This window comes from Rana temporaria, chromosome 1 (genome assembly GCF_905171775.1).
Source record: "Rana temporaria chromosome 1, aRanTem1.1, whole genome shotgun sequence".
Lineage (NCBI taxonomy): Eukaryota > Metazoa > Chordata > Amphibia > Anura > Ranidae > Rana > Rana temporaria.
Window position 1 is genome coordinate 521,299,008 of NC_053489.1, and position 25,491 is coordinate 521,324,498.

The 25,491-nt window shown below is 41.9% G+C and overlaps 1 protein-coding gene across 2 annotated transcripts in view; it reads right to left on the reverse strand.

The window, feature by feature from the left end:
• Positions 1–2,407: 2,407 nt before the first annotated feature.
• The window catches only part of PRMT9 (protein arginine methyltransferase 9), a 38,783-nt gene continuing 15,699 nt past the window's right edge, over positions 2,408–25,491 (reverse strand). For both annotated transcript variants that reach the window (XM_040331824.1, XM_040331832.1), the window contains 6 exons: positions 23,190–23,376; positions 17,706–17,889; positions 14,622–15,294; positions 11,589–11,742; positions 4,041–4,169; positions 2,408–2,794 (listed from right to left, as the gene is read on the reverse strand). In XM_040331824.1, coding sequence (XP_040187758.1) covers positions 2,570–2,794; positions 4,041–4,169; positions 11,589–11,742; positions 14,622–15,294; positions 17,706–17,889; positions 23,190–23,376 — 1,552 coding nt within the window. In that variant the 3' untranslated portion in view covers positions 2,408–2,569. The remainder of the gene's footprint in view (positions 2,795–4,040; positions 4,170–11,588; positions 11,743–14,621; positions 15,295–17,705; positions 17,890–23,189; positions 23,377–25,491) is intronic.

Sequence of the window (25,491 nt, forward strand, 5' to 3'; positions counted from 1 at the left end):
TTAGGTATTACATTTATATAAGCCGAGTTCTCATGACTAGGGAGCCGACTATCCCGTCGTAGGTCAGTAAAGTAGGAGCAGAGGTGAGGAGTAAGTATGTCTTGGTACTCCCTATAGTAATGACCCAGGGGCCTTAGTGGGGTGCAGGGACTTAATTGTCTGTAAAAGCTTCATCCATCAGGTCCGCATGGGCTTGTGACAATCTAGGTAGAATATCACAGAAGAACAGTTCTGCTTTAGTGGGATCAAATGGTTTCGGTGCACTATAAAGTTTAGAATAAAATCTATGAAATTCTTTAATTATCTGTTCAGAGTTTTGGGTGGGATGGCCATTGTGTAACCTCAATTTAGGCAGAGTCAAGGTATACGGACGAGGCACTAACTTCCTGGCCAACATAGTGGTCAGTTTATCCCCCATAGTGTAAAATCTATGCTTGGACCAACTGATATGTTTTTCAGCTTGAATAGTCAAGCTGAGATTCATAAGTGCAAGTCTAGTCTCATCTATTTTATGCCAAATATCGGCACGGGGATTCCTCTGCTGCTCAGCCACTAGCTCCTCCAAATTAGCCCCAAGTCATCTAGTAGTCTGGTCCCGAGTCCGTTTCGCCCTGGCTGCTAACTGGATGAGTTTACCCTGTATTGCTGCCTTATGGGCCACCCAATTAATTGCAGGAGTAGTATCTGACACTTTATTAAGTCTAAAGTATTCCTGTATCTCCTTTTCAATCTTTACGTAAAGGATAGGATCGTTTAGCAAGCCCACATTAAGTCTCCATGGGGAGAGAGTAGGTTTAGTCCATAGCCCTGCAATTGTGAGCTTTTTACCGATTTTATATATGAAAGTAAAGGAGTGCGCACTAGTAGATGGTCAATCCGAGAGTATGCGTGATGGACTTGTAAGAAGTGCGTAAAGTCTCTAACCATGGGGTTGCATTCCCGCCAGGCATCAATCAGTCCATGGAGACGAAATAAAACGTGCTACCTTACTACTTTTAGTCTGTGGCCGTTTTAAGATCGGTTTGGCCGAATCAGATTTGTCCATAATTCTATCCAAGGGGATATCGCTATCGCCTCCCAAAATTATCTGTCCCTGTACCTTAGGCATCAGCGGCCGAAACATTCAACTAAAGAATTCAGACTGGCCAGTGTTAGGGGCATAATACGAAATGAATGAGACCTCCTGGTCATGAAAACGCCCTACAGCCATAAGATATCTGCCTCCTTTATCCTTCACTATCGTAATAGGGGTAAATGGGGACTTAGAAAAAACAGATAGCCACCCCCCTTTTTTTACCGGGCCATCACTCTTTATTTATAATAATGTAATTACATATTTGAATTTCATTTAAGATTATATATTCTGAGCACTATTTTTCACCCTTAAAAGTAAAGTATTCTGTATTATTTAGTAAACGCATACATTGTACAAGTCTTCTCTGCCTTTTTAAATACAGAGATTTGTAGAATAGGCTTTGGATTTAGGAGAGTAGAATGCCTACAGAAACAGTTTTGAATAGAGAATACAGGATTGCTAAATTAAAAACCTGGACTGATCATTTACATACAGGATAGGTCAAATGTATTTGTATAGTGGATGAATGTACCGTATTTATCGGCGTATATCGCGCACTATTTTCCCCTTAAAATAAGGGGGAAATCGTGGGTGCGCGATATACGCCGATAGCCGCTTCCCGCGCTCAGTTTGAAATCCTGCGCCGACATATACCGAGTGCAGTACACTCGGGTACATTCGGCCAGGCTCGGCTTCGCTCGTGCTCACGCATAAACGTCACAGAGTGAGCGCGATCGACGCAGAGCCTTGCCGAATGTACCAGAGTGTACTGCACTCGGTATATGTCGGCGGAGGCGTTGGAACTGAGCGCGGGAACTCGACTTAAGGCGCGCGCTGGAGAAGCCGGGAGGACACCATCGAGGCCGCAGACGGATGCCGGACCGGACGATGGACGCTGGGAAGACACCAAAACTGTAAGTAATGAAATCATATAACATTTTTTTTTTTACAGGAATTTCGGGGGCAACTTTAGGGGTGCGCGGTATACGCGGGAACGCGTTATACCGCGATAAATACGGTAATTTTTTTTTATTATATGAGCTATAAACTGTCAGTTTTTTTTTTTGTTATTTAAGCAAAAGGATGAATGTGCTCAAGTGTATGTCCTGTGAAGACATTTGAGATTAATAGTCAGCCTGCTGTGCATTGCTCCAGGTACTGGCTTGGGAACCATGTGTGGCCATACACCTATAGATTATCTGCAGATTTTCTATGGTCAGATGGAAAAAGTGCAACAGATTTCTCCATCTACACTGAGCTGACCACGACTTCTAAAAAAAAAAAAAAAAAAATGCTGTTCAGCCAAGTTATGAAGGAAAACGGACCAGAAAATCTTTAAACAAAGACACAAACTGGTTATATATTTTTTTTAGAAACCATTGTTTAAAATATACAGTTAGCATCATTCTAAGAAAACACATTGTTCCAGAACAGTTTTGAAAAGTGAAAATATATACATTCTACCATTAAAATTCCCAGTAATGCCAAACACAACTACAACTGCTGAAGCCGTTTCAAAGTCATGCTGACGTTGCTGTTCTGGAAATGCAATCCAAGGAGCTCCTCCGCTTGTCCCACATGGAGAGGGCTCTCCAGGACAAAGGCAGCTTGTTTCCAATGTGATGATTCATGGGAGGTGTCCAAGCTAATGTTTTCATCAAGGTGGAGATGATACCAAAAGGGAATGGCTGTCACTTGTCCCGATTTACAAACTTTGACCTACAGCGAGACAAACATATATGAGTTTACACTCCATGTAAATTAGATAAGCAGCAATAACTTTGTTGGCTATAAAATGTGAAGTAGAACTAAACCCAAGGACAAAAATGCAATATATTGAAGCTTACACTTATTAGATGTGGTGGCTGCATTAAGGAGAAGTATAGCCAAAGCTCTTTTGGCTATACTTTTCCTGCAATTTACAGGAGTGCACTTAGTTCTGCTCTTCTGTAAACCCGTTTTTAGCCGACAGAGGGGTAAAGTCCACTGGCATCTGACATCATAAAGCTGGTCCAGGCTCCAAAAAGATTCTGACCATATGGTCGGGATCCACCCAGATGCCTAGCCGGCAGCTGGCTCAGTGCTACTATGAGTGCAGAGCTTGCAGTTTTCCTCACTGGAGCACTGTAGGTACATCAGCTGAAAAAATAAAAAAAATCACCCCCATTCATAATCGGTGTCCAAGAGAAATAACAGCTTTTTATTCATAACAGAAACAGGCAGGGCTCTGCTACATTTGTTAAAATTGTTGCAATGTAGATTGATCACCCAGGGGAGATATTTTTTTTTTCCCCTTAAAAAAAAAAAAAAAAAAAAAAAATACCAGTACCAATGGGAGTTAATCTTAAAGTACATTTTTGTTCAATGAATACACAGCAATAAGTTGCCAAGCTGAACAGTTCATATTTTGCAACAGTTTCTTTAACCACTAGCAATCAGGCCAATTTTTGATCCCCTTCAGTCTGGATTTCCTCCTCAACTCTCCACAGAAACTGCTCTCCTAAAAACTAAAAAACGATCTGCTAACAGGAAAAAACAATGGACACAATTCTTTACTCATAGACCTCTCTGCTGCCTTTGATATGGTTGACCACCGCCTCAAAAAAAATAAATAAAACTGTTAATGTTGCTGCCGGAAGGGGGGGGGGGTGAGGACCGCTGCGGGGGCTTCGATCTAAGGTAAGCAATTTATAATTATTTTTTTTGAGTGGATTGGGTTTACAACCACTTTAAAGTCACAGTTGGTCCTTTAAAACCAGAAAAAATGTGTTACCAGGGAATGCCTTGCTTTCTAAACACTGGAAGACATAGTGCTCACCTCATCACAGGAACAGATTATATACAGTATATTGGAGGAAAAGCTTCACCTAATTCATGGTTTCTAGGCAAGCTGGATACAATCAGTACTATAATAAAAGATTTCTAAAAGCCATAAAAGAATGGCAGTAACCTTTAAATACAACACCTTTAGTTCATTAACGAAGCTGAAGTTGTTTGAACATGGGTCCATAAGATCCAGCCTGAGCAGTTCTAGTGGATCACTTAGAGGAACAAAAGGCAGGGTGGATAAATTCAAGAACACCTGGACAGGCACCTGCAAAAGAAGACATATCTAAAAACACAGACTGCAGTGGTATACCAACATACAATTGTGCCAATCCACACATACAGCACCACATCTATCTTAACGATAAACTCTAAGCAAATGGTAAAATGCAAAGCAAAAATAAAGTTGTGTTTAAAAGTTTGCATATCCTGGATGTTAGCATGATATTGAAAATATGACCGATTGTGCCCAAAAAATTGTATTTAAAGTGATCTAAAAAGGCAATTTTTTTTACTTACCTGCTCTGTGCAAAATCACTGGACCCTCCTCTGCTCGTGTCCCACGTTGGCACCCGATTCCTGCCAAGTGCTTCCACAGCAAGCGGCTTGCCATTCAGACACGGAGCTGGGGCTCAGGCCCCCCCCCCTCAGTCTCCTGATTGGCTCACTGGCTGGGATTGCCAGCAGCAGCCGCTAATAGCTCCTGCTGCTGCCAAAAGCCAATCAGTACGCGTCACCAGAGAGGCAAGAATCTCCTGGACATCACTGGATTTAGAGGGGGCCCAGGTAAGTATAAGGGGCTGCTTTACACTGTTTTTTTTACCTTGTGCCTTTACAACCACTTTGAGGATAGTGTTCACATGAAGCCATTTAGTATCATGGCCGTTTGGCTCCTTTTTAAATCATAACAAATATCACTCAAATGGCCCGGATCAAAAGTTTACATACCCTGGAATATTTGGCCTTGGTACAGACACAAGGTGACACACATGTTTACATGGCAATTAAAAAAGTAAATTTCCCACAATTGTGGCTTTTTAAATTTCAAGAAGTGTGTATGTATAAATGGTAAATGAGTTTGTTAGTTCTCAGATGGATGCACAGAGAAGACTAGATACTGAGCCATAGGGAGCAGAAAAGAACTGTCAAAAGATCTGCATAATAAGGTCATGGCACTTTATAAAAGATGGAAAAGGAGAAAAAAAAAAAAAAAGATATGCAAAGCCTTTAATATGCCAGTCAGTATTGTTCAATCACAAAGCGGGGGTTCACCCGAAAAAAACATTTTAACATTAGATTGAGGCTAATTGTGGGAAGCACAATCGGGTGTTTTTTTTTTAAATCAATGCAGTACATACCTTTTTAGAGATAGATGTTCTCTGCGGCTTCCGGGTATGATCTTCGGGACTGGACGTTCCTATTTGATTGACAGGCTTTCCGACCGGCAGCAATACAGCGCGTCACGCGTTGCCGAAAGAAGCCGAACGTCGGTGCGGCTCTATACGGCGCCTGCGCACCGACGTTCGGCTACTTTCGGCAACGTGTGACGCGCTGTATGCGACGGTCGGAAGCCTGTCAATCAAATAGGAATGCCCAGTCGCGGGGAACATCCATCTCTAAAAAGGTATGTACTGCATTGATTTTTAAAAAAACACCCGATTGTGCTTCCCACAATTAGCCTCAATCTAAATCTGTTAAAATTTTGTTTTTTGGGTGAACCCCCACTTTAAGTGGAAAATTCAGGAATCGCTTGTCCAAGAAAGATTGCAGCCACAACTGCCAGAAGAATTGTTTGGGATACAAAGAAAATCCCACATGTAACCTCAGGAGAAATCATGGCTGCTCTGGAAAAAGACAGTGTTATTGTTTAAAGGAGCACAATATGACAATCCAAAAACAAACATGGTCGAGTTGTCAAAAAGAAGCCTTTACTGCACCAATGGCACACAAAAAGCAAGGTTACAATATGCCCAACACCTTGAAACATCACAAATGGAAATAGGAAAGAAATTAAAAAAATAAAAATAAAAGGCCGTACATCCAGAGGTTCCAATTGCTTTTATTAAAGCACTGTGATGACACAAGCAACCAGTCACAGACACGTTTCACACATACATTTTGTGCCTAATCACTACACAGCTTCTGGCACACTAATCTACAGTGAAAAAAACAAAATCGAGCTTTATGGTCACAACCATAAAGCATTATGTTTAGAGAGGGGTCAACAAGGCCTATAGCGATAAGAATACCACCCCTACTGTGAAGCATGGTGGGGTCTCACTGTTTTGGGTGCGTGCATGCTCTGAAGGTACAGAAAATTGTGAAAATTGATGGCAAGATGAATGCAGCATGTTATCAGAAAATACTGCATATGGGACGTTCTTGAATTTTCCAGCACAACAATGACCCCAAGCACAAGGACTGGAGTGGCCATCACAGTCTTCTGACCTTAATATAACCAAGCCACTCTGGGGAGATCTCAAATGTGCAGTTCATGCAAGACGACCAAAGACTGCATGACCTGGAGGCATTTTGCCAAGACAACTGGGCAGCTATACCACCTGCAAGAATTCTGGGCCTCAGACAAATATTACAAAAAAACTTTACACCGTCATTGCTGTTAAAGGGGGCAATACATAGTATTAAGAACCAAGGGCATGTAAACTTTTAAACAGGGGTCATTTCATTTGTTTACGTGTTGCCATGTTTTGTCTTAGGGTCCTGCGGAGGATGAATCCCATAAGAAATAAAATGTGTTTTGCTTGCTCGCTTAGGTTTTCTTTAAAAATGGTAGACACTGTAAATGACCAATTCTGTAATATTACCAATTCTCCAAGGGTATGCAAACTTTTGAGCACAACTGTACATAGTAATATGGATTTGTAATTCACTTCAGCTAGTTAAAGTGGAGCTTTACACATAATAACTTGATAACAAATAAATGTTCTTTAGCAAGGAACATACAGTGTCTTGAAAAAGTATTCATTCCCCTTAAAATTTCCCAACTTTTGTAATGTTACAAACAAAAAAAGTAAATGTATTTTAAAAAGAGATTTTATGTGAGATGTTCCATTTTGTGTTGGTCCAATTGTGAAGTGGAAAGAAAATAAATGGTTTTAATTTATTTTTTTACAAATAAAAGATCTGAAAAAAGTGTGGCTGCCTTTACTCTGATAAACCCCCCCCCCCCCCCAACTACAATCTAGTGGAACCAATTGTCTTTAGAATGCACTTAATTAGTAAATAGAGTCAACCTGTGTGTAATTTAATCTCAGTATAAAATACAGCTGTTCTGTGAAGCCTTCGGGAGGTTTAGAGAACCTTAGTGAACAAACAGCATCATGAAGGCTAAGGAACATACCAGACAGGTCAGGGATTAAGTTGTGGAGAAGTTTAAAGCAGGGTTGGGTTATATACATACATACATACATACATACATATATATAAAAAAAATCCCAAGCTTTGAACATCCCACACATCCCAGCACTGTTCAATCCATCATCCGAAAATGGAAAGCGTATGGCACAACTGCAAACCTACCAAGACATGGCCGTCCACCTAAACGGACAGGCTGGGCAAGGAGAGCATTAATCAGAGAAGCAGCCAAGAGGCCCATGGTAACTCTGGAGGAGTTGCAGAGATTCACAGCACAGGTAGGAGAATCTGTTCACAGTACAACGATTAGTCGTACACTCCACAAATCTGTCCTTTATGGAAGAGTGGCAAGAAGAAAGCAGCTTTGGAGGGCATGTCCTTCCTTTAACCTTACCTTTCTTGGTCCTCAGTTTTTTGCTACTGTCCTAAGCTGGTGGACCTCTTCACCCTTATTGAGAAAGCATTCTTAGCTTAAAGTGGTTGTTTAGTCACTCTAACCTTTTTACACCATCAGCACTGCCTCCTATTTTAGTATCCTCCTTTGTGCGTGTATAAAAATAAATGCTGCCTATACCTCATTTAAGAGCAAAGATTGCGATCACATGACTGGCCAGTTTCCAAGGAGAAGGAAGAGGAAGCTGGCTTGTCATGTGATCGCAATCTCAGCTCTTAAATTAGGTATTAACAGCATTTATATATCATTCACAGAGGGGGACACTGCAATAGGAGCGAGTGCTGATGGTGTATACAGGTTAGCGTTATGAGAGCAGCAGGAGGGGGGAGGGGCGGCTCACAGACAGAGGGGGGGGGGGGGGAGGACACCTGAGCAGAGAGAGCAGATGGCAGGCTGCTGATGACAGAGGCACATAAACTGACCAGTGTCATGGTTCAGCAGCCATGATACACCGCGGTCAGTTAACAGAGGGGTGGAGAGAAACTGTCAGGATCAGCCAGGCGTTACAGTAGGCCAAATAACAGGACAAGCAGGGTGTCATAACATGCTTTAAAGGAGCAGGATCCTTCTTTTTTTTGGGGGGGGGGGGGGGTTAACAAATGCTTTAACTAGATAATTTTACTTTGGATTCTTCAATCAACTCCTCCCCGTCTTCCAATACAACAAAAGCAGTGCATCTGGGTTGCTGCAACATGAGCATTATGCATTTAACTTACTTACAGGACACAGCCTACCCTGAATGGTTCTCACTTTCATCCTACTAGCCAATTCTCTTTGGTTTCCAGTATAAAGTTACAGAAATACCATGAATCTGAGCTTAAAGAAATAAAAGTGTGTGTGCACTGGGATGACCAGCATAACCAGTTCTTCGAGGCTGTAGTTTTGAGGCTACAGAATGAGAATTCAAAAGCATAAAATCATGAGACACGAAATTTCAGTACTGCAGACAAGAACAGCTTAACGCACACTGCAATTTTTCTGTAATGAATAATAAAGAACTCAAGTGCAGTTCTGGATCACAATAGACCAGACAAAAGAAATTGGGTGGGGTGGATTGCAGGTATGCATATCCGAAATATTACAGTACTTTTATACAGAATGACAATTTACCAGTAAATTAAGTATAATTTCTTTGCCGAGAGACAGACAGCCACTGCTAACCTTTTCTGTTGCCTCTCTCTCATTCAGATGCTTTGGCTTCATTTCGTTGAGTCACTAACCTAGGAAAAGTATGTTGATCAGAAGACCCAACCTCACTGGCTACTAACTTGTTTTGGGCCTGTGAGCGTTAAAGCCCAAGGCATTCAAGCAACCAATCTTTTCAGAATATTTTGGAATGATATGAACATTGCAGGATATGTAGCTCTGTTCTTCTCATCGACCAGGAGCTCTGTTATCCGTTTACCATACCCAGATATTACTGCCTACTTATTTATGATGAGAGATTACTTAGTCCCTCTTACTGTTAGCTTAGCGCCCCCCCCCCCCCCATCTTAAAGATTGTGCTGGTTAGATCATCGGTTGGTTCTTGGTCATATATTGGTATCCTTACACAAGAGGCAGTGGCTTCCAGCTTGGCCGATTAGGATGCACCTCCAATATTTACATGATGATTCTGTTAAAAACATTACAAACCATATTAAAATACTTTCTACTTAGCGGTTCACAACATGTATACATTCAAACACAATTCACATGTAGACTCGTACTCCTGAAGAAGAATTTCCGAAAACGTCTCATGTGATTGAATTAAGACCTTGGAACCCACACTCGATCTTTGTAAAAAGGTACCAAACAATGCAGTTAGCTGGAATTGTTTGGTACCTTTATACAAAGATCGAGTGTGGGTTCCAAGGTCTTAATTCTATCACATGAGATGTTTTCGGAAATTCTTCTTCAGGAGTACGAGTCTACATGTGAATTGTGTTTGAATGTATACATGTTGTGAACCGCTAAGTAGAAAGTATTTTAATATGGTTTGTAATGTTTTTAACAGAATTTAAATAAACTTTGTTTCTCAATACATGTCCACATAAAGTCTATGGGCTAGATTCAGAAAGAATTTACGTCTGCGTATCTATTGATACGCCGCGTAAATTCAAAGCTGCGCCGGCATATCTTCTTTCTGTATTCAGAAAGCAAGATACGCCGAAATTAGGCTAAGATCCGACTGGCGTAAGCCTTACACCGTCGTATCTTAGTTGCATATTTACGCCTGGCCGATAGTGGCGCTTCCGTCGATTTACGCGAGGAATATGCTAATTAGGTAGACACCCGATTCAGAAACGTACGTCCGCCCGGCGCATTTTTTAAGCTGTTTACGTTAGGCTTTTTCCGGCGTAAAGTTACCCCTGCTATATGAGGCATATGCAATGTTAAGTATGGACGTCGTTCCCGCGTCAAATTTTGAAAATTTTACGTCGTTTGCGCAAGTCGTTCGCGAATAGGGCTGTACGTAAGTTACGTTCACGTCTAAAGCATTGACGATTTGCGGCGTAATTTCGATCATGCGCACTGGGATTCTTTCAAGGACGACGAACGCGCTGTTCGTAAAAGACGTCAAATACGAGGGGTCACACTAAATTTGGATAAAACACGCCCACATCATCCACATTTGAATTAGGCGGGCTTACGCCGAACCTCATACGCTATGCCGCCGTAACTTAGGGCGCAAGTTCTTTATGAATACGAAACTTGCGCCCTAAGTTACAGCGGAGTAACGTATCTGAGATACGTTACGCCAGCATAAAAATACGCTGGGATATCTGAATCTAGCCCTATGACTAAAATTAGTGTTGGTGTTTTTACTTACAAAGAACGTGGATATATAGCACACACATGGGTTGATTTACTAAAGGCAAATCCACTCTGTACTACGAATCTGCTTCAAATGCACTTGAAAGTTCAGTTGCTGTAAATCTGAGGGGGAAGCTCTGCTAATTTCTATCATCTAATCATGTGCAAGCAAAAATGCCGTTTTATTTTCCTTGCATGTTCCCAAACGACTGCACTTCCAAGTGGTTTTAAAATGTATGTGAATCTTTCACAACAATCTAAAATAAAAACTTTCATTTAAGGCATATTATTAATTTCAAGTGAGGTTTTGGCAGTTATAAAGAAAGTAACAGCAAGAAGAAGCTTTGTCTGTAAATGTGAAGACGTGCTTAAAACAGAGTTCCACCACATCTTCTGGGACACACACAGGTCCCAGAAGGCAATGGGGAAGAGGGAGGTTGCTCAGCTAGAGATGTGGTCTTTAGTTTAAGACCACCTTGTAAAAGTGGGTGGAACTCTGCTTTAAAGCCGAGTTTCACCCAAATGTGAACTTCCGCTCATTGTAGTCCTTCCCCCTCCAGTGCCACATTTGGCACCTTTTTTGGGTCTTTCACAGGTATGCACTTCTGGGAGCCTCAGCCGCGGATATTGACGTCAAGGCTGGGGCTCCCTCCTCCTCCCCCGGCTGCCGGGCCAGTAGGAGAGAAAAGCGGAGTCTCGCACATGTGCAGTAGAGTTTCCAGTGTGAAGCTGTAAGGCTTCACTTCCGTGTTCCATTACTCGCAATGGAGGCAGCATGCACCCGACAGCTGATGGCAACATCAGCTGCGGTGCCGATATCACTGGACTCCAGGACAGGTAAGTGTTTGATTATTAAAAATCAGCAGCTGCAGTATTGTGCAGCTGCTGGCTTTTAATTTTTGTAGCGGTGGGCGAAGCTCTGCTTTAAGCTAATGAAACTGTAATGGATATGGCAAATATGCAGGCATATTGCACTATAGCCAGCATTGCATTTAACCAAAAAAAAAAACACACACCACATTAAAAAGGTATGAAATATAGTAAACAGGCAAAATAACCAACCTTAAAATGATTAATGGATGCCGCTATATTGAGCCCGAGTGTAGGCTCTGTGCCTTGGACAGCACACTCCTGTAGTAAGGTGTGAGATTCTATCAACATACCATATATAACCACGGCCTGGGGGAATATCTTTCCTCCGGACTGAAGTAAGCACCTACAATAAAAATAAAGCAATATTCTCAGTTATATATGATCAGTGCTGATCCCATACTAAACAACACAAAATGTCATCATGTGAATGCACTACTCATGTTACACCAGAAGGGACACAGAGCAGTTAGTAACTACAATCTGACCACTATTGATCATCCACATGCTGACTGGGATAAAGCATGGCTCTCTCTAAATTAACTGCCCAGTTCAGTGTAGACTTGCAGTACATAAAAAGCACTGAAATTCAGTCAGTTCTCCTCAAAATGAGGTCTGCCATCAGATCTGCACACAACTAGATACAAACTGGAGATCAGATAGGCAGATTTAATCCAGCTGCTGAATTTTTTTATTTATTTTTTCAAATGACTGATGCATAAAAATGCTTAATTACCAAGATCATGCATGCATATTAAAATTTCCTGGTTACTTTATGCGATGTATCTTACCAAAACGAGCAAAAAAAATTAAAAGAGATCACTAAATTAAAGTGATTGTTATTTATTTTTTTAATTAACGTTTACAAACATGTCTATACTTACCTGCTCTGTGCAATGGTTTTGCATGGAGCAGCCCTGATCCTCTTCTTCTTGGGTCCCCTGCCGATGCTCCAGGCCCCTCCCCTTCATTGGGTGACCCCACAGAATGCCGTCGTCCATTGGGGCACCAGTGCGGGCTCGTTTCAGAGTCCTGCTGCTGCGCCAATTGACACAGACAGCTGACTCAGCCCCGCCCCTCACTCCAGTGTAACAGCTTTTGATAGCCATTGGCTCCTGCTGCAATCAATCTGTCCAATGAGAGCGACAGTGGCTGGAGTCACTGCGCTCATGCACATCGATGGATTGGATCGGGCTCTGGTAAGAAAAAGGAGATGGTCTGGTGGGAGCTGCAGCACAGGTGTTTTTCTTTTTTATCATAATGCATTAAAGTAGTTGTAAACCCTAGTATAAAAAAAACCCCTACAAGACAAAAAGGCATAATGAGCTAGTATGCATAGCATACTAGCTCATTATGAATTACTTACCTCACATCGAAGCCCGCGTATCGGTCCTCGCATCCTCCGTCGGCCAGCGACATCTCTCCCAGAGTTACTTCTGGGTATCGCGGGCTACGGCGCTGTGACTGGCCAGAGCCACGACGATGTCACTCGTGTGCATGCGCACGGGAGCCGCCGGTTAAGACTGATAATATAATTGACTTGCGGCTGCACCCCAGCCAGGGCCTTTGAGGAACTATCTCCAGTCTTAATGGTAGAGAGCTCCCCCAGCACAATGAACCACCACAATGAACATCTGACAAAACGTACGTCGGGTAGGAGACGCTCTGACGCACAGCTTTCCAGTCCACGAGGACGGGTGATCGTACAAGCCGGCCGGCTTACCTTTTAAACGTTGATTCCTTTGTAAGTGTATCTTTTTTATTTATTTAACCTACATCCTATGGTACTTCACTATTGTCGGGGTCTATTCATTTTTTCCGGTGGTTCATTGTGCCGTGGAAACTGGGGGAGCCCTCTACCATTAAGACTGGAGATAGTTCCTCAAAGGCCCTGGCTGGGGTGCAGCCGCAAGCCAATTATATTATCAGTCTGGTAAGCGCATAATTTTTACGGTGTTCCCTGTCGGTGGTGGTTCTTCCTTCTAGTGTGCTATCATATGATTCCATGATAATTTATTCGGTACATCACTATGAGTTTTTTTTCTTGGAATTTCTATGCCACTCCACCTACTGGAAGGATTCTAAACTCTGATTTGGACTACAGCTCCGGTTAAAGGCCCTGGCTGGGGTTCAGCCGCAAGCTTTTAATTGCTTGCCTTCTGGTAAGCATACATCCTATATACCTTCTCGGTGTTGATCACGTTTGACTTCATTTGCATTTATATCTTTCTTACACGTTATTTATCCCTACAATTTTGAGGACTTGGGTGGACCTTTATTTTTTGGACTTATTCACATTGAATATCAATATTCAATTTTTCACTTTATCAGCGCAACTTATTCCTCTATTGCTATATATATATATATATATATATATATATATATATACACACACACACACACACACACACACGAGTGCGCATCCACACAAATAAAAGTCCACAAACATCAAGTAAAAACTATCAGTGATGTATAAAAACATGCTGGGCGGGGCTTAACTTGTGATGTCGACGAAGCATCAGTACATGCTGTATTTTCTTTTACCTCTAATGAGCTCCTTATTGTTTTAAATAAACAGTTTGGCGGTTTTACAGTAGGTGTGGCCTCTGTTCTCCTCTAGGAGTGCGGATGCAGCCTGATCTGACATGCTGATCCTTGGAATCACTGGAACTGGAAGTTGGTGTCCTGCTTTTGCCATTGATTAATGTCTGGAAATCGGTTAATTACATGTCTGGGTGGTCTCTGTGGTAAGAGGCCATCCTTATTTGTGGTAAAGGGCACGAGTGTCTTGGGCATCTCTTCAAGATACAGTTACAGAGTCGGTGGATAGTGAATGTTTTCACTTGTTCCTGGGACTTTACTTTTTTTTTTTTTTTTTTTAGAAGATTCACACATCACTGATGTTTTTCCACTTGATGCTTGTGGACATTTATTTGTGTGGACGCACATTTATTGTATGTGTATATGGATTCTGGCATCCAATATTCCGATGTTCAGTGGCTGCTGCTCTGTGTACACTTTTTCACACTAAAGCGCAAAATAATTTTTGCTCGTACATTAACTACAATAAAAAAAAAAAAAATTGTAGAAAGGGGGTATATGGGTTTACTGCCCCAGCCTGACTTAATCTTTCATTTTTTTTTTTTTTTTTAACAAAGTGACAGGTAGAGCATAAATACAGTATCCAAAACCTCCCTTTGTAAAAAAAAAAAAAAGTTTGGTTACCTTGCTATTGCTGTTTTTTCCATCACCTCTTGTCTGATCAGGCCACAGGGCTCAACCACATCTAAAATAATGATGCTCCATAACTTATCAGACCTTGGCCTCCGTAGGACATCATCATCTGTATCCAACTGATTCAGCCAGAACTCTAAACTTTCTTTAGCCAGGCCATTCCTCTCCGCCAGTTTCTGCAGAGCAACACAATGTTGTTCCTCTTCCACTGAGCTGTATGATTTTACTTTTCCTAGTTGGGCAGCAATTAAGGGTAAAATAGAAAATCCTTCAGATACATCAAGGACATAAAGTGCATTTGAGTAATGTTCTTCTGGTGATGATGCACCAATGCTGGCCCAATGATCTGCTGGTGCCAGGGAAGATATAACTTTATAGATGGCCAGCTTGAAGCTCTCATGATATGCAGTGTTGTTTAGGATGGCAATCTCATTAGGATCCAGGATGCACGGCCCTTTCACAATGTTCTCCTGGTTGCTAGTGTGAAGGCTGGCCAAAGCATCACACAGCTCAGTCTCATTTCCAGAAAGCATGTTACAAGAAGATGTGCTATGATCAAATTTTCCACCTCTAGCAACGGAGACGAGGTCTAATCTTAAATAGCAGTTAGGGCAGGAAACATCAACTACTACTATATCGCCAGGGTTCACAAAGTAGCCATCAGCTATATAAAAAAAGAAGAAGGGGGAAGGAAGAGGAACAGAGAAATTAACAGAAGTATAATTCTATAAAATTACATTTTGGCAAAAAAAAAAAAAAAAACATTTTGGGGCAGATCCACAGACAGAGTACGCCAGCTTATCTACTGATACGCCGGCGTACTTTCAAATTTCCCGCGTCGTATCTTTAGTTTGAATCCTCAAACCAAGATACGACGGCATCTGGGTTCGATCCGACAGGCGTACGGCTTTGTACGCCTTCGGATCGTAAATGCAACACTTCGGCGTCCGCTGGGTGGAGTTTGCGTCGTTTTCCGCGTCGGGTATGCAAATGAGCTTTTTCTCTTACGTCGTCTCTAGTCGGCTTTTTCCGGCGTATAGTTAAAGCTGGCATTTTGCGGCGTATAGATAGACTTGCCATGTTAAAGTATGGCCGTCGTTCCCGCGTCGAAATTTGAATTCTTTTTTTTGCGCAAGTCGTCCGTGAATAGGGATGGACGCAAGTCACGTCTAAGTTCAATAAATGACGTCGTTGCGACGTCATTTAGCGCAATGCACGGCGGGAAATTTAGGAACGACACATGCGCATTTCATTCGGCGCGGGGACGCGCTTCATTTAAATGAAACCTGCCCCCAACCCGCCCAATTTGAAATACGGCGCCAGAAATACACTACGCCGCCGCAACTTACGGCGCGAACTCGCTGAGGATTCGAAAATGCGCCAGGTAAGGTACGGCGGCGTAGTGTATCTCTGATACGCTGCGCCAATGTATTTCTTTCTGGATCTGATCCTGCACAAATAAATATATATAAAATATATATACATACATAATTTTAATTGTATTGGGGAAGGTCAAACCCTCTTCCACATTTTTATTCTCATCTTATTTGTCCTGGTCACAGAAAGAAAAATTAAAAAATGTTATGGTTGTCACTAGCAGAAAGCAATACATCTCCAAATAGTGTTATCCGTTACGCTAATAATTGCAGAAAGTGGGATTTCAAATCAATCTGGTGAAGCAAAAATAACAGAAGCTCTAATCATTTCCCACTACATCCAACATAAGAATACAAAGCATTTGCTTAGAATTTTACTTTAGGATTGGAAAACAATATTTGTGGGTTTTGTGGCTAGTACTCTGGTCTTGATGGGATGAGAAATTGTCATTCCCACTGGGGACCCCCATGTGCATGGGGTGTGTAGGTTTACCAGGTGTCATACTTTTCTCCTACAATCCAAAAATATACTTGGATTAATACAGGGTTTGACAAATTTGCTTGGAATCTAGGAGCCAGAAAACGCACCCCGTCCCGACGAGCTTGCGCGCAGAAGCGAACACATACCTGAGCAGCGCCCACATATGTAAACGGTGTTCAAACCACACATGTGAGGTATCACCGCGATTGGTAGAGCGAGAGCAATAATTCTAGCCCTAGACCTCCTCTGTAACTCAAAACATGCAACCTGTAGATTTTTTTAAACGTCGCCTATGAAGATTTTAAAGGGTAAAAGTTTGTCAGCATTCCACGAGTGGACGCAATTTTGAAGCGTGAAATGTTGGGTATGAATTTACTCGGCGTAACATTATCTTTCATAATATAAAAAAAAAAATGGGGATAACTTTACTGTTGTCTTATTTTTTAATTAAAAAAAGTGTAATTTTTTCCCAAAAAAGTGTGCTTGTAAGACCGCTGCGCAAATATGGCATGACAGAAAGTATTGCAACGATCGCCATTTTATTCTCTAGGGTGTTAGGATAAAAAAAATATATATATATATATATGTGTGTATGTGTATGTGTATGTGTATGTGTATGTGTATGTGTATGTGTGTGTGTGTGTGTGTATGTGTATGTGTATGTGTATGTGTATGTGTATGTGTATGTGTATGTGTGTGTGTGTGTGTATGTGTATGTGTATGTGTATGTGTATGTGTATGTGTATGTGTATGTGTGTGTGTATGTGTATGTATATGTATGTATGTATGTATATATATATATATATATATATATATATATATATATATATATATATATATATATATAAAATGTTTGGGGGTTCTAATTAGAGGGAAGAAGATGGCAGTGAAAATAGTGAAAAATGACATTAGAATTGCTGTTCAACTTGTAATGCTTAACTTGTAATACCACCGGCCACCACCAGATGGCGCCAGCTCACACAAGGACAAGCTGGGGACTTTGCCCACCTTCCAAGCCAAGTCGCCAGGAGGCTATTTATAGTCGCCATGGCGACCTGGCTACCGGGATTTGTCGAGCCCTGGATTAATAAGCTTCTATTCTAGCCAAAATCAGTGTGTGGCCGTATGAGAAACGTAGGAATAGCAGACTGCAGCTTCCTTTGGGAGAAGGTATATGAATGGTTCTGTGGAATATATGGCTGCAAAACAAACACTTACCAGGGAGGTTCTGAATCGGGAAGACTGTTTGCTCCCAGCAAGTTTCTTCACTGGGTCCAGTTGACAGATTGTGTTCTTCATCCAAATGCAGGACAAACCAAGTTATAAAACAATCAAGCTGTCCTTGTTCATGGATTTGAACCGGGATTCGGCAGGTCTTTCCAGAAGCAATGCTTTCCAAATTCTGGCACCAAACCACAAAACGTTACTTAGTACATGGAATACCTGTTCCCCAACAATATGCACTCTGGAATTGTCCCCCACCATTATTTATAAATAAAAAAGTAAAAAAATTAATTCATAAAGCATTAGCATCAGACTATGAAAATATAAAAACAAGAGTAGTTACGATAATGCATTCCCTTCAAAATACACTTAAATGTTATATTTTGACACATACATATATAAAACAAACACACACACACACACACACACACACACACACACACACAGAGAGATTTATTAAAACTGGAGCACTCAGAATCTGATGCAGCGGTGTATGGGAGCCAATCAGCTTCTAACTTCAGCTTGTTCCATTAAGATTTGACAAAAAAATTTAATAAAAAATCTGGAAGCGGATTGGTTTCTATGCAAAGCTATACCCAATATTGCACTCTGCAGTTTTTTCTTTTAATTGGAAAAACCAACTTTATTGAGAAGTATATGCATTGTACATACATCGTGCTCGTTTGACATAGTTCCCAATGCCAGGCATAAACTAAGACGCCTCCATGAGAGAGCTTGCGGACTATATAATTAGTCATTGTGCAACATGAAGAAAATAGCAAAGTTTCCCCATCCATCAACCATCTACCCCATACTTTCTCGTATTTTGAGAGGACAGCCTCTATGTGTGCAGTTCAGTTTTTTGCAGGGGAGAGCGTCATTAATATCCCTTTTCCAGCTCTGCAACGCAGGGGGTAGAGTCTGCATCCATGTTCGAGTTACTGTCTTTCAAGACAAAAATAATGTTTTGGACACTAAAGTGGCCAGGGACTTGACAATGTCTGAATCCGGCAATAGTCCGAGTAGGCATAATTTTGGCTCTAAAGTAACTGGTGAGCCCATTTGATCATGGAGAAAATGGATCACTTGAGTCCAGTACGCTTGGATAACCGAGTCCAGATTAGATGATAGCAAGAACAGGGGGTTTGATCGCATAGACGGCACCCTGGATTGTATGTAGGCTGAAAGTGGGCAACTCTATGGGGAGTTAGATATATTCTGTAGATAATATATAGTTGTGCAAGGCGGTCTAATAGCTTAGGAGAAACCTTTTTAACACCCTCCAAGATTTCTTCCCAGTCCTCCTCCCATCCATCTCCCATCTAGTCTTGGCTAGAGCTGTGATGCGAGAGAGGGGGAAATAAAGAGTGGAGATTAATTTTGATGGTTTTGTGCCCAGTACCATTTCCACTATAGAAGGAGTGCTTAGAGAGGGGTTTGAGGCAGAGAACTGGGTTTGTATGGCATGATGAAGTTGAAGATATCGAAATAGGAGATGATTAGGGAGGGTGAATTCGTCTTTTAATGCTTTGAATGTTTTAAGTCCTGTGGGGGTCATTATTTGGTGCATAACACCATGTTTTATCCAAGTGGCGGGGTATGGAATGGTGAATAATTCAAGTAGCTGTGTATTAAACCACAAACAAGGGTATGGGAGTGAATCTGGGGGGCTCTGAGCTTGCGTAGTGCCGTCTTCCATACAGGTAGGTGATGTGTTAACATGTCGTCTCTGTGTTGGGATGGTCTTCGTGCTGGCAGGTCTCCAAGTAGAGTCTGGAATGGAGTATGGGCTGGCTTATCCGGACTTGCACAAAGCAAAGATAAGCATCTCAGGAGTTCGTTTTTGTTGAAGTAATAAAAGTGGGATAGTTGGGAGACAAGGTAGCAGTCTTGGAAGTCTGGGAAGGCTGCAGCTCCGAGGTTTCTTTAATACTATCCAAGATAGTTTGTGTCTACTGTGGCCCCATATGAACAAATTCAGAATGGAATCTATAGTTTTGAAAATGTTTAGGGTGATCTATAAGGGAGCATGCCACATCAAGTATAATATCTTGGGGAAGAGTATCATTTTTACAAGACTAACGCGCCCCATAACACCATAAGGTAGTCTGGCCCATGTCTGTGTTTCGGTTTTGATCAGGCTGCACAAAGGTTCAATGTTTAGAGGCATGTAATCTGTAAGTGATCTTGTAACCGTCACTCTCAGGTACTTAATTAGGGACACTCTAGGGAGGGCCGGGGGAAATGGTCGATGGGTAGAATTTGGGATTTAGACCAGTTTATTCTAAGACCTGAGTGGCTACCTATGCATTCTATAGAGCGTAGAGCTGTAACTAGAGAGGGTCCCGAATCTGCCAAGTATAGAATCGTGTCGTTAGGAATGTATGCCATCTTTTCTTCTAGGTTCCCTATCCTTAGGTCTCGTATATTGACGTACGATCAAATAAAAATGGCTAACAGTACAGCCTCCAATGCTTACAATATGGGGGAGAGGGGGCATGCCTGACTCTAGAGGGAACTGTTCCGATAGCACTCTGTAGTTTTAGTAAGTCACTCCTCATTGTGCATTTTCCTGTGTGTGCACTTTTAGGGCGCTTTCACACAGGCACTCTGCCCCGTATAGCATAAGTTTATGTTTTTGTACTTGTGGTGAGCTGCATGCAGGGAGCCCCGTACAGTCGAGTTTGACAGGTACAGAAGGCCGGGGGGCGCAGCCCCAATGAAGAGCCTGTGCATCCAGGTCCATGCACCTCTGCCTGCATACTAGCTGGCAGCCATTAAAACCTGGTCTTTTTTGTCATCGAGCAAATCTTTACCAAATGGTTGGAAACCGGCTCAGGCAAGAAAAAGTAGAGGGTTTCAGGGGAGCTGCAGTACAGGTGTTTTTTCATCTTAATGCATTAAGGTGAAAAACAAAGGCTTTACAACATCATTAGGCTCCATGCACAGTGGGCTTGAAAAAAAAAAAAAAAAGCTCATATGCAGCCTTTTTGTACAGAAGAGTTTAGTGTTCTTTTATGCCAGAAAGCTCCAATCAGGTGGGTTTTTTTTGCGGACTCTAAATGTCGAGCATAAAATATGTCTGTAAACATCCTAATGTACGTGGAAAAACAGGGTTTTTAATACATAAAAAGTTCACGTTCAATTACTTGCATAGCCAAGGTGATGCCAACAAGAAATGCAACCTTGTGCAGAGAATGGACAGCGGGATATCTCCGATTGGTTCAAAGGGTAGTTATTGAGCCCAGAGACCCAAACTGAAATCCCATAGAGTCTTGGGAGAATATACAGAGAGATCCTGCACAAACGTCCTGACCAAGGAATGGGAAGCCAGCTGTCTCTGAATAACCTTGCAAGCACAGAGGCCTGACCTTTGATGGAACTCAGAGCCAAAAGCTGTTCCAGGTCCATCTGTAACAGGGAATTTGCTGGGGTGAAAGTTCTTTGGGGCTGTGCAAAATATACTGTGCACTTGCTCCAAAGTTTAGTAAATGAGATAAAGTTCCACTTTGAAATGAATACTTAAATCACATGCAAGAAAAAAAAAAAAAATAACACAAAAAAAACCCACAACAGCATTTTTGTTTGTACATGATTGGATGATAGAAACTAGCAGAGTTTCCCCTGAGATCTAGAGCAAATGCACTTGCCATGCACAGTATATTTGCCTTTAAATTAACCTCTTTGTCTCACACAGGAAATAATGTCTTCCATGTGCACTGATAGACCTTGCGGGAAGTAGACTTCCTACCTTTTAACATTGTGGGAATCACCAATTTAGAGATGCCCAATCTCGAAATCTGGGCTTCAACTGCCATGCTGTTAAAGCCAGCAACTGCAAAATATGATGGTAATTATTGTATCCACCCAAGCCAGTTTAGAGCTATGAGGATCACTAGAATGACCTCCAATTTGATCCCGTAAAGAAAATAAGGCAGGGGTTTCAGTGAAGGAAAAGGGCAAAGATCAAGGTGTACTGATCCCACTGAGCCACCAGACCATCCACTGCTTCTACTGGAGGATCCCTGTGCCTTTAAACTAGACAGCTAGTACAGACGTTCCCGACCTGTGACTCAGGTTCTGGAACACCTACAGATGCAGGGACAACTTCCCTAGGTGCAGGTGCTTCCAGCTGAATAAAGTTGGCCTTTTCTCAGCAGAGCAGATAGGAAAAAAAAAAAGGCTAGGAAGGACATCCATGGTCTCCTAGGACACATTATAAAAAAAAAAAAAAAAAAAAAAAATGGGGGCATGGTGCAAGTAGGAGGGGGTTATACTGGGCTGGCCACAATTTTGTTTGCCAGTGTCCAATTATCCTGAAGGCATGAGTAAACTCAACCGCCTGAATTCCTGTGTCCCTTAATGAACAAGAAAGAGAAAAAAAAAAAATACTGTAGGTCAATTTTGAGCAATGCCACAACTCCCGAGTTCCGTCTGTTTTTTAAACTTTATATGGTTTTGTATTTAACAGCATTTAATTCTATAGAATAATCCAGGAAGTAAAATTTACGTTTTTCCAGCTTCACATAGAGTATGTGGGAAGAGTTAAACCCTTTGGAAGGACTTTGTGTAGAAACCTAACCACCAACTTTAATAAAATAGACTTCAATAAGCTGGTGCTGGCTCCTTGAAATGGCGGCTGCTGCGGAGGATTTATAGGAAAAACATGGCATTGCTGAAGCTATTGGATGCATTGCAGGGGCGTCTCGATTTCGTACAAACAAAAACTGCCTGAGCCACTAGACCCCCAGCACCTTCATCAGCTCTCTGCTGAAGTCACCAGCAATTGCCAGAGTGTAAGCATAAGCAACCCTCTGTATCTAGCTCTTCTGCACACACACTGGACTCATTTTTCCTACGCCTGCCCCCCCCCCCCCTTTTTTTTTTTTTAACAACCCCTATCTTAGGTTTCACCCTATTCCCTCCTGCCATCCACACACACAGCTTTTCATTCCTCTGCACACTGCTTGGACTAAATTCTCCTCCTGTCTTCCCCAAGTTACTTGCATTGCACCAACATGCACTGTGCCTACTCCTTGCAACTGCACCCATGTGCATTTCAATACTCGCTGCCACCACATAGATATAGGCTACATCCACTTGCCACCCCAGCACCAATAAGCACTACAACAACTCACCGCTACTGCAACAATGCACCCTTCGCCCATTTGCAACACTACTCCCACTCACCATCATTGCATCAATGAGCACTACAACCACTCATTATCACTGCACGGTGCTCATTGGCTGCCACTGCATCGGTGCCCACTACACCTACAAACACTTTCCCACTCACTGCACCCTCGCACTCGCTGCCACTGTACAATCACGTACATCTCCACTCGCTGCACCTATGTGCACCTTCATATTCTCCCCGATTCAACACGCAGGCACACTTTTGCTAGTACAGATCTAAACAAACCCTCAGTCCCAGATCTCTTTAAAGAAAATAACATAATAGTCATCAGGGGCCATTACCTGCAGGCTGTTGAAGTCCACTGTCAATGCCTGGAATGGTTGACTCAGTGATTTATATCCTCCAGGCACTCTGCTCATTTTTTCTGAAGAATACGGTTCTGCTACATCATCATTCTTATGACTGCTGTGTACAGGACTGGAAAACTGCATTTCGAGCTTCACTCCAGCAACCTCATTCACAAACACTCTAGGAGATATTAAAAAACAGGATTCTTATTCTGTAGAAAGTTATAAATACTTTGTTGCATACTTGTTTATTTTTCACGAGACGTATTATGAACAATGAGAGAGGATGAAAGTAGGAATGGCGTTTGACCGGTTTCGTCGACCTGACTTCATCTGGTCCATATAGGAGCACAGATTGGAGTGGATCACTGTGTGAAGCATAGAACTAGACAACAGCATGAAGCATATTTTCTAATCTTTATTTATTTATTTATAATTATTGGCACTTAATTTTACTTTGTCATTTCTCACCCCTTTGGAGTGGATATCGCTAGCCTTCGTAGCACAAGGATTTTATTAAGGTGCACCATTTTATTATATTTTTTTGGATCACTTGGAACTGCGTTTTTATCGCAGCTGCTCAAGCAATCTATTTTCACTTAATCGCATTGCTATTTACACACACACATTTTGGATATCACCAGCATTTTCCTTTACTTTCCGTACTAGGATTTCATAATTAGGTTTTATTAAAATGCACAAATTTACCCGTATTTGATTATATGTCACTGCGTTTTTCACTATTAAGTACAGGCGCCTGTAACACTATTTACCACATCAGCACTGCACTTTAAAAGCCAGCGCCATTCTTACTTCCATCCGCTCTCATATCATTATCTCACCTAGGTGAAATGAATCAGGTAGGGGCAGCTGCTTAAATTAATTAAGGGCGTAAAAACTCTATACTCACTCACAGGCAATATTTGGTCCTATTGCGGATTCATTTTTCACTTTCGTATTATGAACAATAACAGCTTGAATAATGGCAGGTACTTGACCAGACCATTTCTTGTTCTCTATTTAAGAGAGACACAAATCTTATTATTTGTGCACTTCAATTTAATAATGGAGTTGGAAGGAAAGTCCCAGAATCTTGTATTAAAAGACATCTCAGAGGCCCCTATCCTTGGATAAACAGGTAGCATACTAGAACGGTCACTAGGTCGCCTTGAGTAAGGGACCATATGAGACCTTGAAACACTGGCTATTTATTTAATTTTACAAATGGTAAAGTGAAAGAAAAATATTCCTGGAATGCCGACAACTTCTTGCTTCTTCATCTTGGTATTGCAAGGCATTATACGTTGTGGTCCCTACAAAAACACCCACTTGTGACACTGGTTAAGAACAGTTTTTTTTTACCTGCCTGGCTGATGCCGCCCTGATACCACTGACCATTACCAAGATGCAATAAAGTATTTTTTTGTGACAGGTTATAATTGCCCCTCTGGAATCATAAATAAAAGGGAACCTGTTTTTTTTTTTTTTTTTTTAATCTAAGTTTACCACTTAGTAAAACACTGGTGGTAATTTACTAAAGGCAACAGAGAAAGTTTCCCGAATGGGGTTTTTAGGCAGCTCAATTAGACAAGTAGGATGCAATTTAAAGCGGGGGTTCACCCTATAAAACAAAAAAAAAATTTTTTTTCTTCTAGCATACAATTAGGCATAGTAGCGCGAGCTACAGTATGCCGGTCTTGATTTTTTTAGCCCGGTACTCACAGTGCAATCGTACATTGAAGATACCAACTCCCCGCGGGGAATGGGCGTTCCTATCCAGACGGAGGATGATTGACGGCCGGCTCTGGCACGTCACGCTTCTCCGGAAATAGCCAAAATAGGCTTGGCTCTTCACGGCGCCTGCGCATAGTCTGTGCGCAGGCGCTGTATAGCGCTGTGAAGAGCCGAGACCTACTCTGACTATCTTTGGGGAGCGTGACGTGCCAGAGCCGGCCGTCAATCATCCTCCGTCTGGATAGGAACGCCCATTCCCCGCGGGGAGTCGGAATCTTCAATGTACGATTGCACTGTGAGTACCGGGCTAAAAAAATCAAGACAGGCATACTGTAGCTCACGCTACTATGCCTAATTTTATGCAAAAATGTTGCTATGGAGGGTGAACCACCGCTTTAAGTGAAAAAAGTATTTATTCACATGTATCAAAAGAGATTTGGAGCGATCCGTGGGAGAACGGCTGGACCCCCCTGTTCTGTGACAGCAAAGCCTCATCGAGACTACTTTCTTACTTCATTATCGGTAATGATAGATTTGAATTAATCTTTCTTGCCTTATTGAT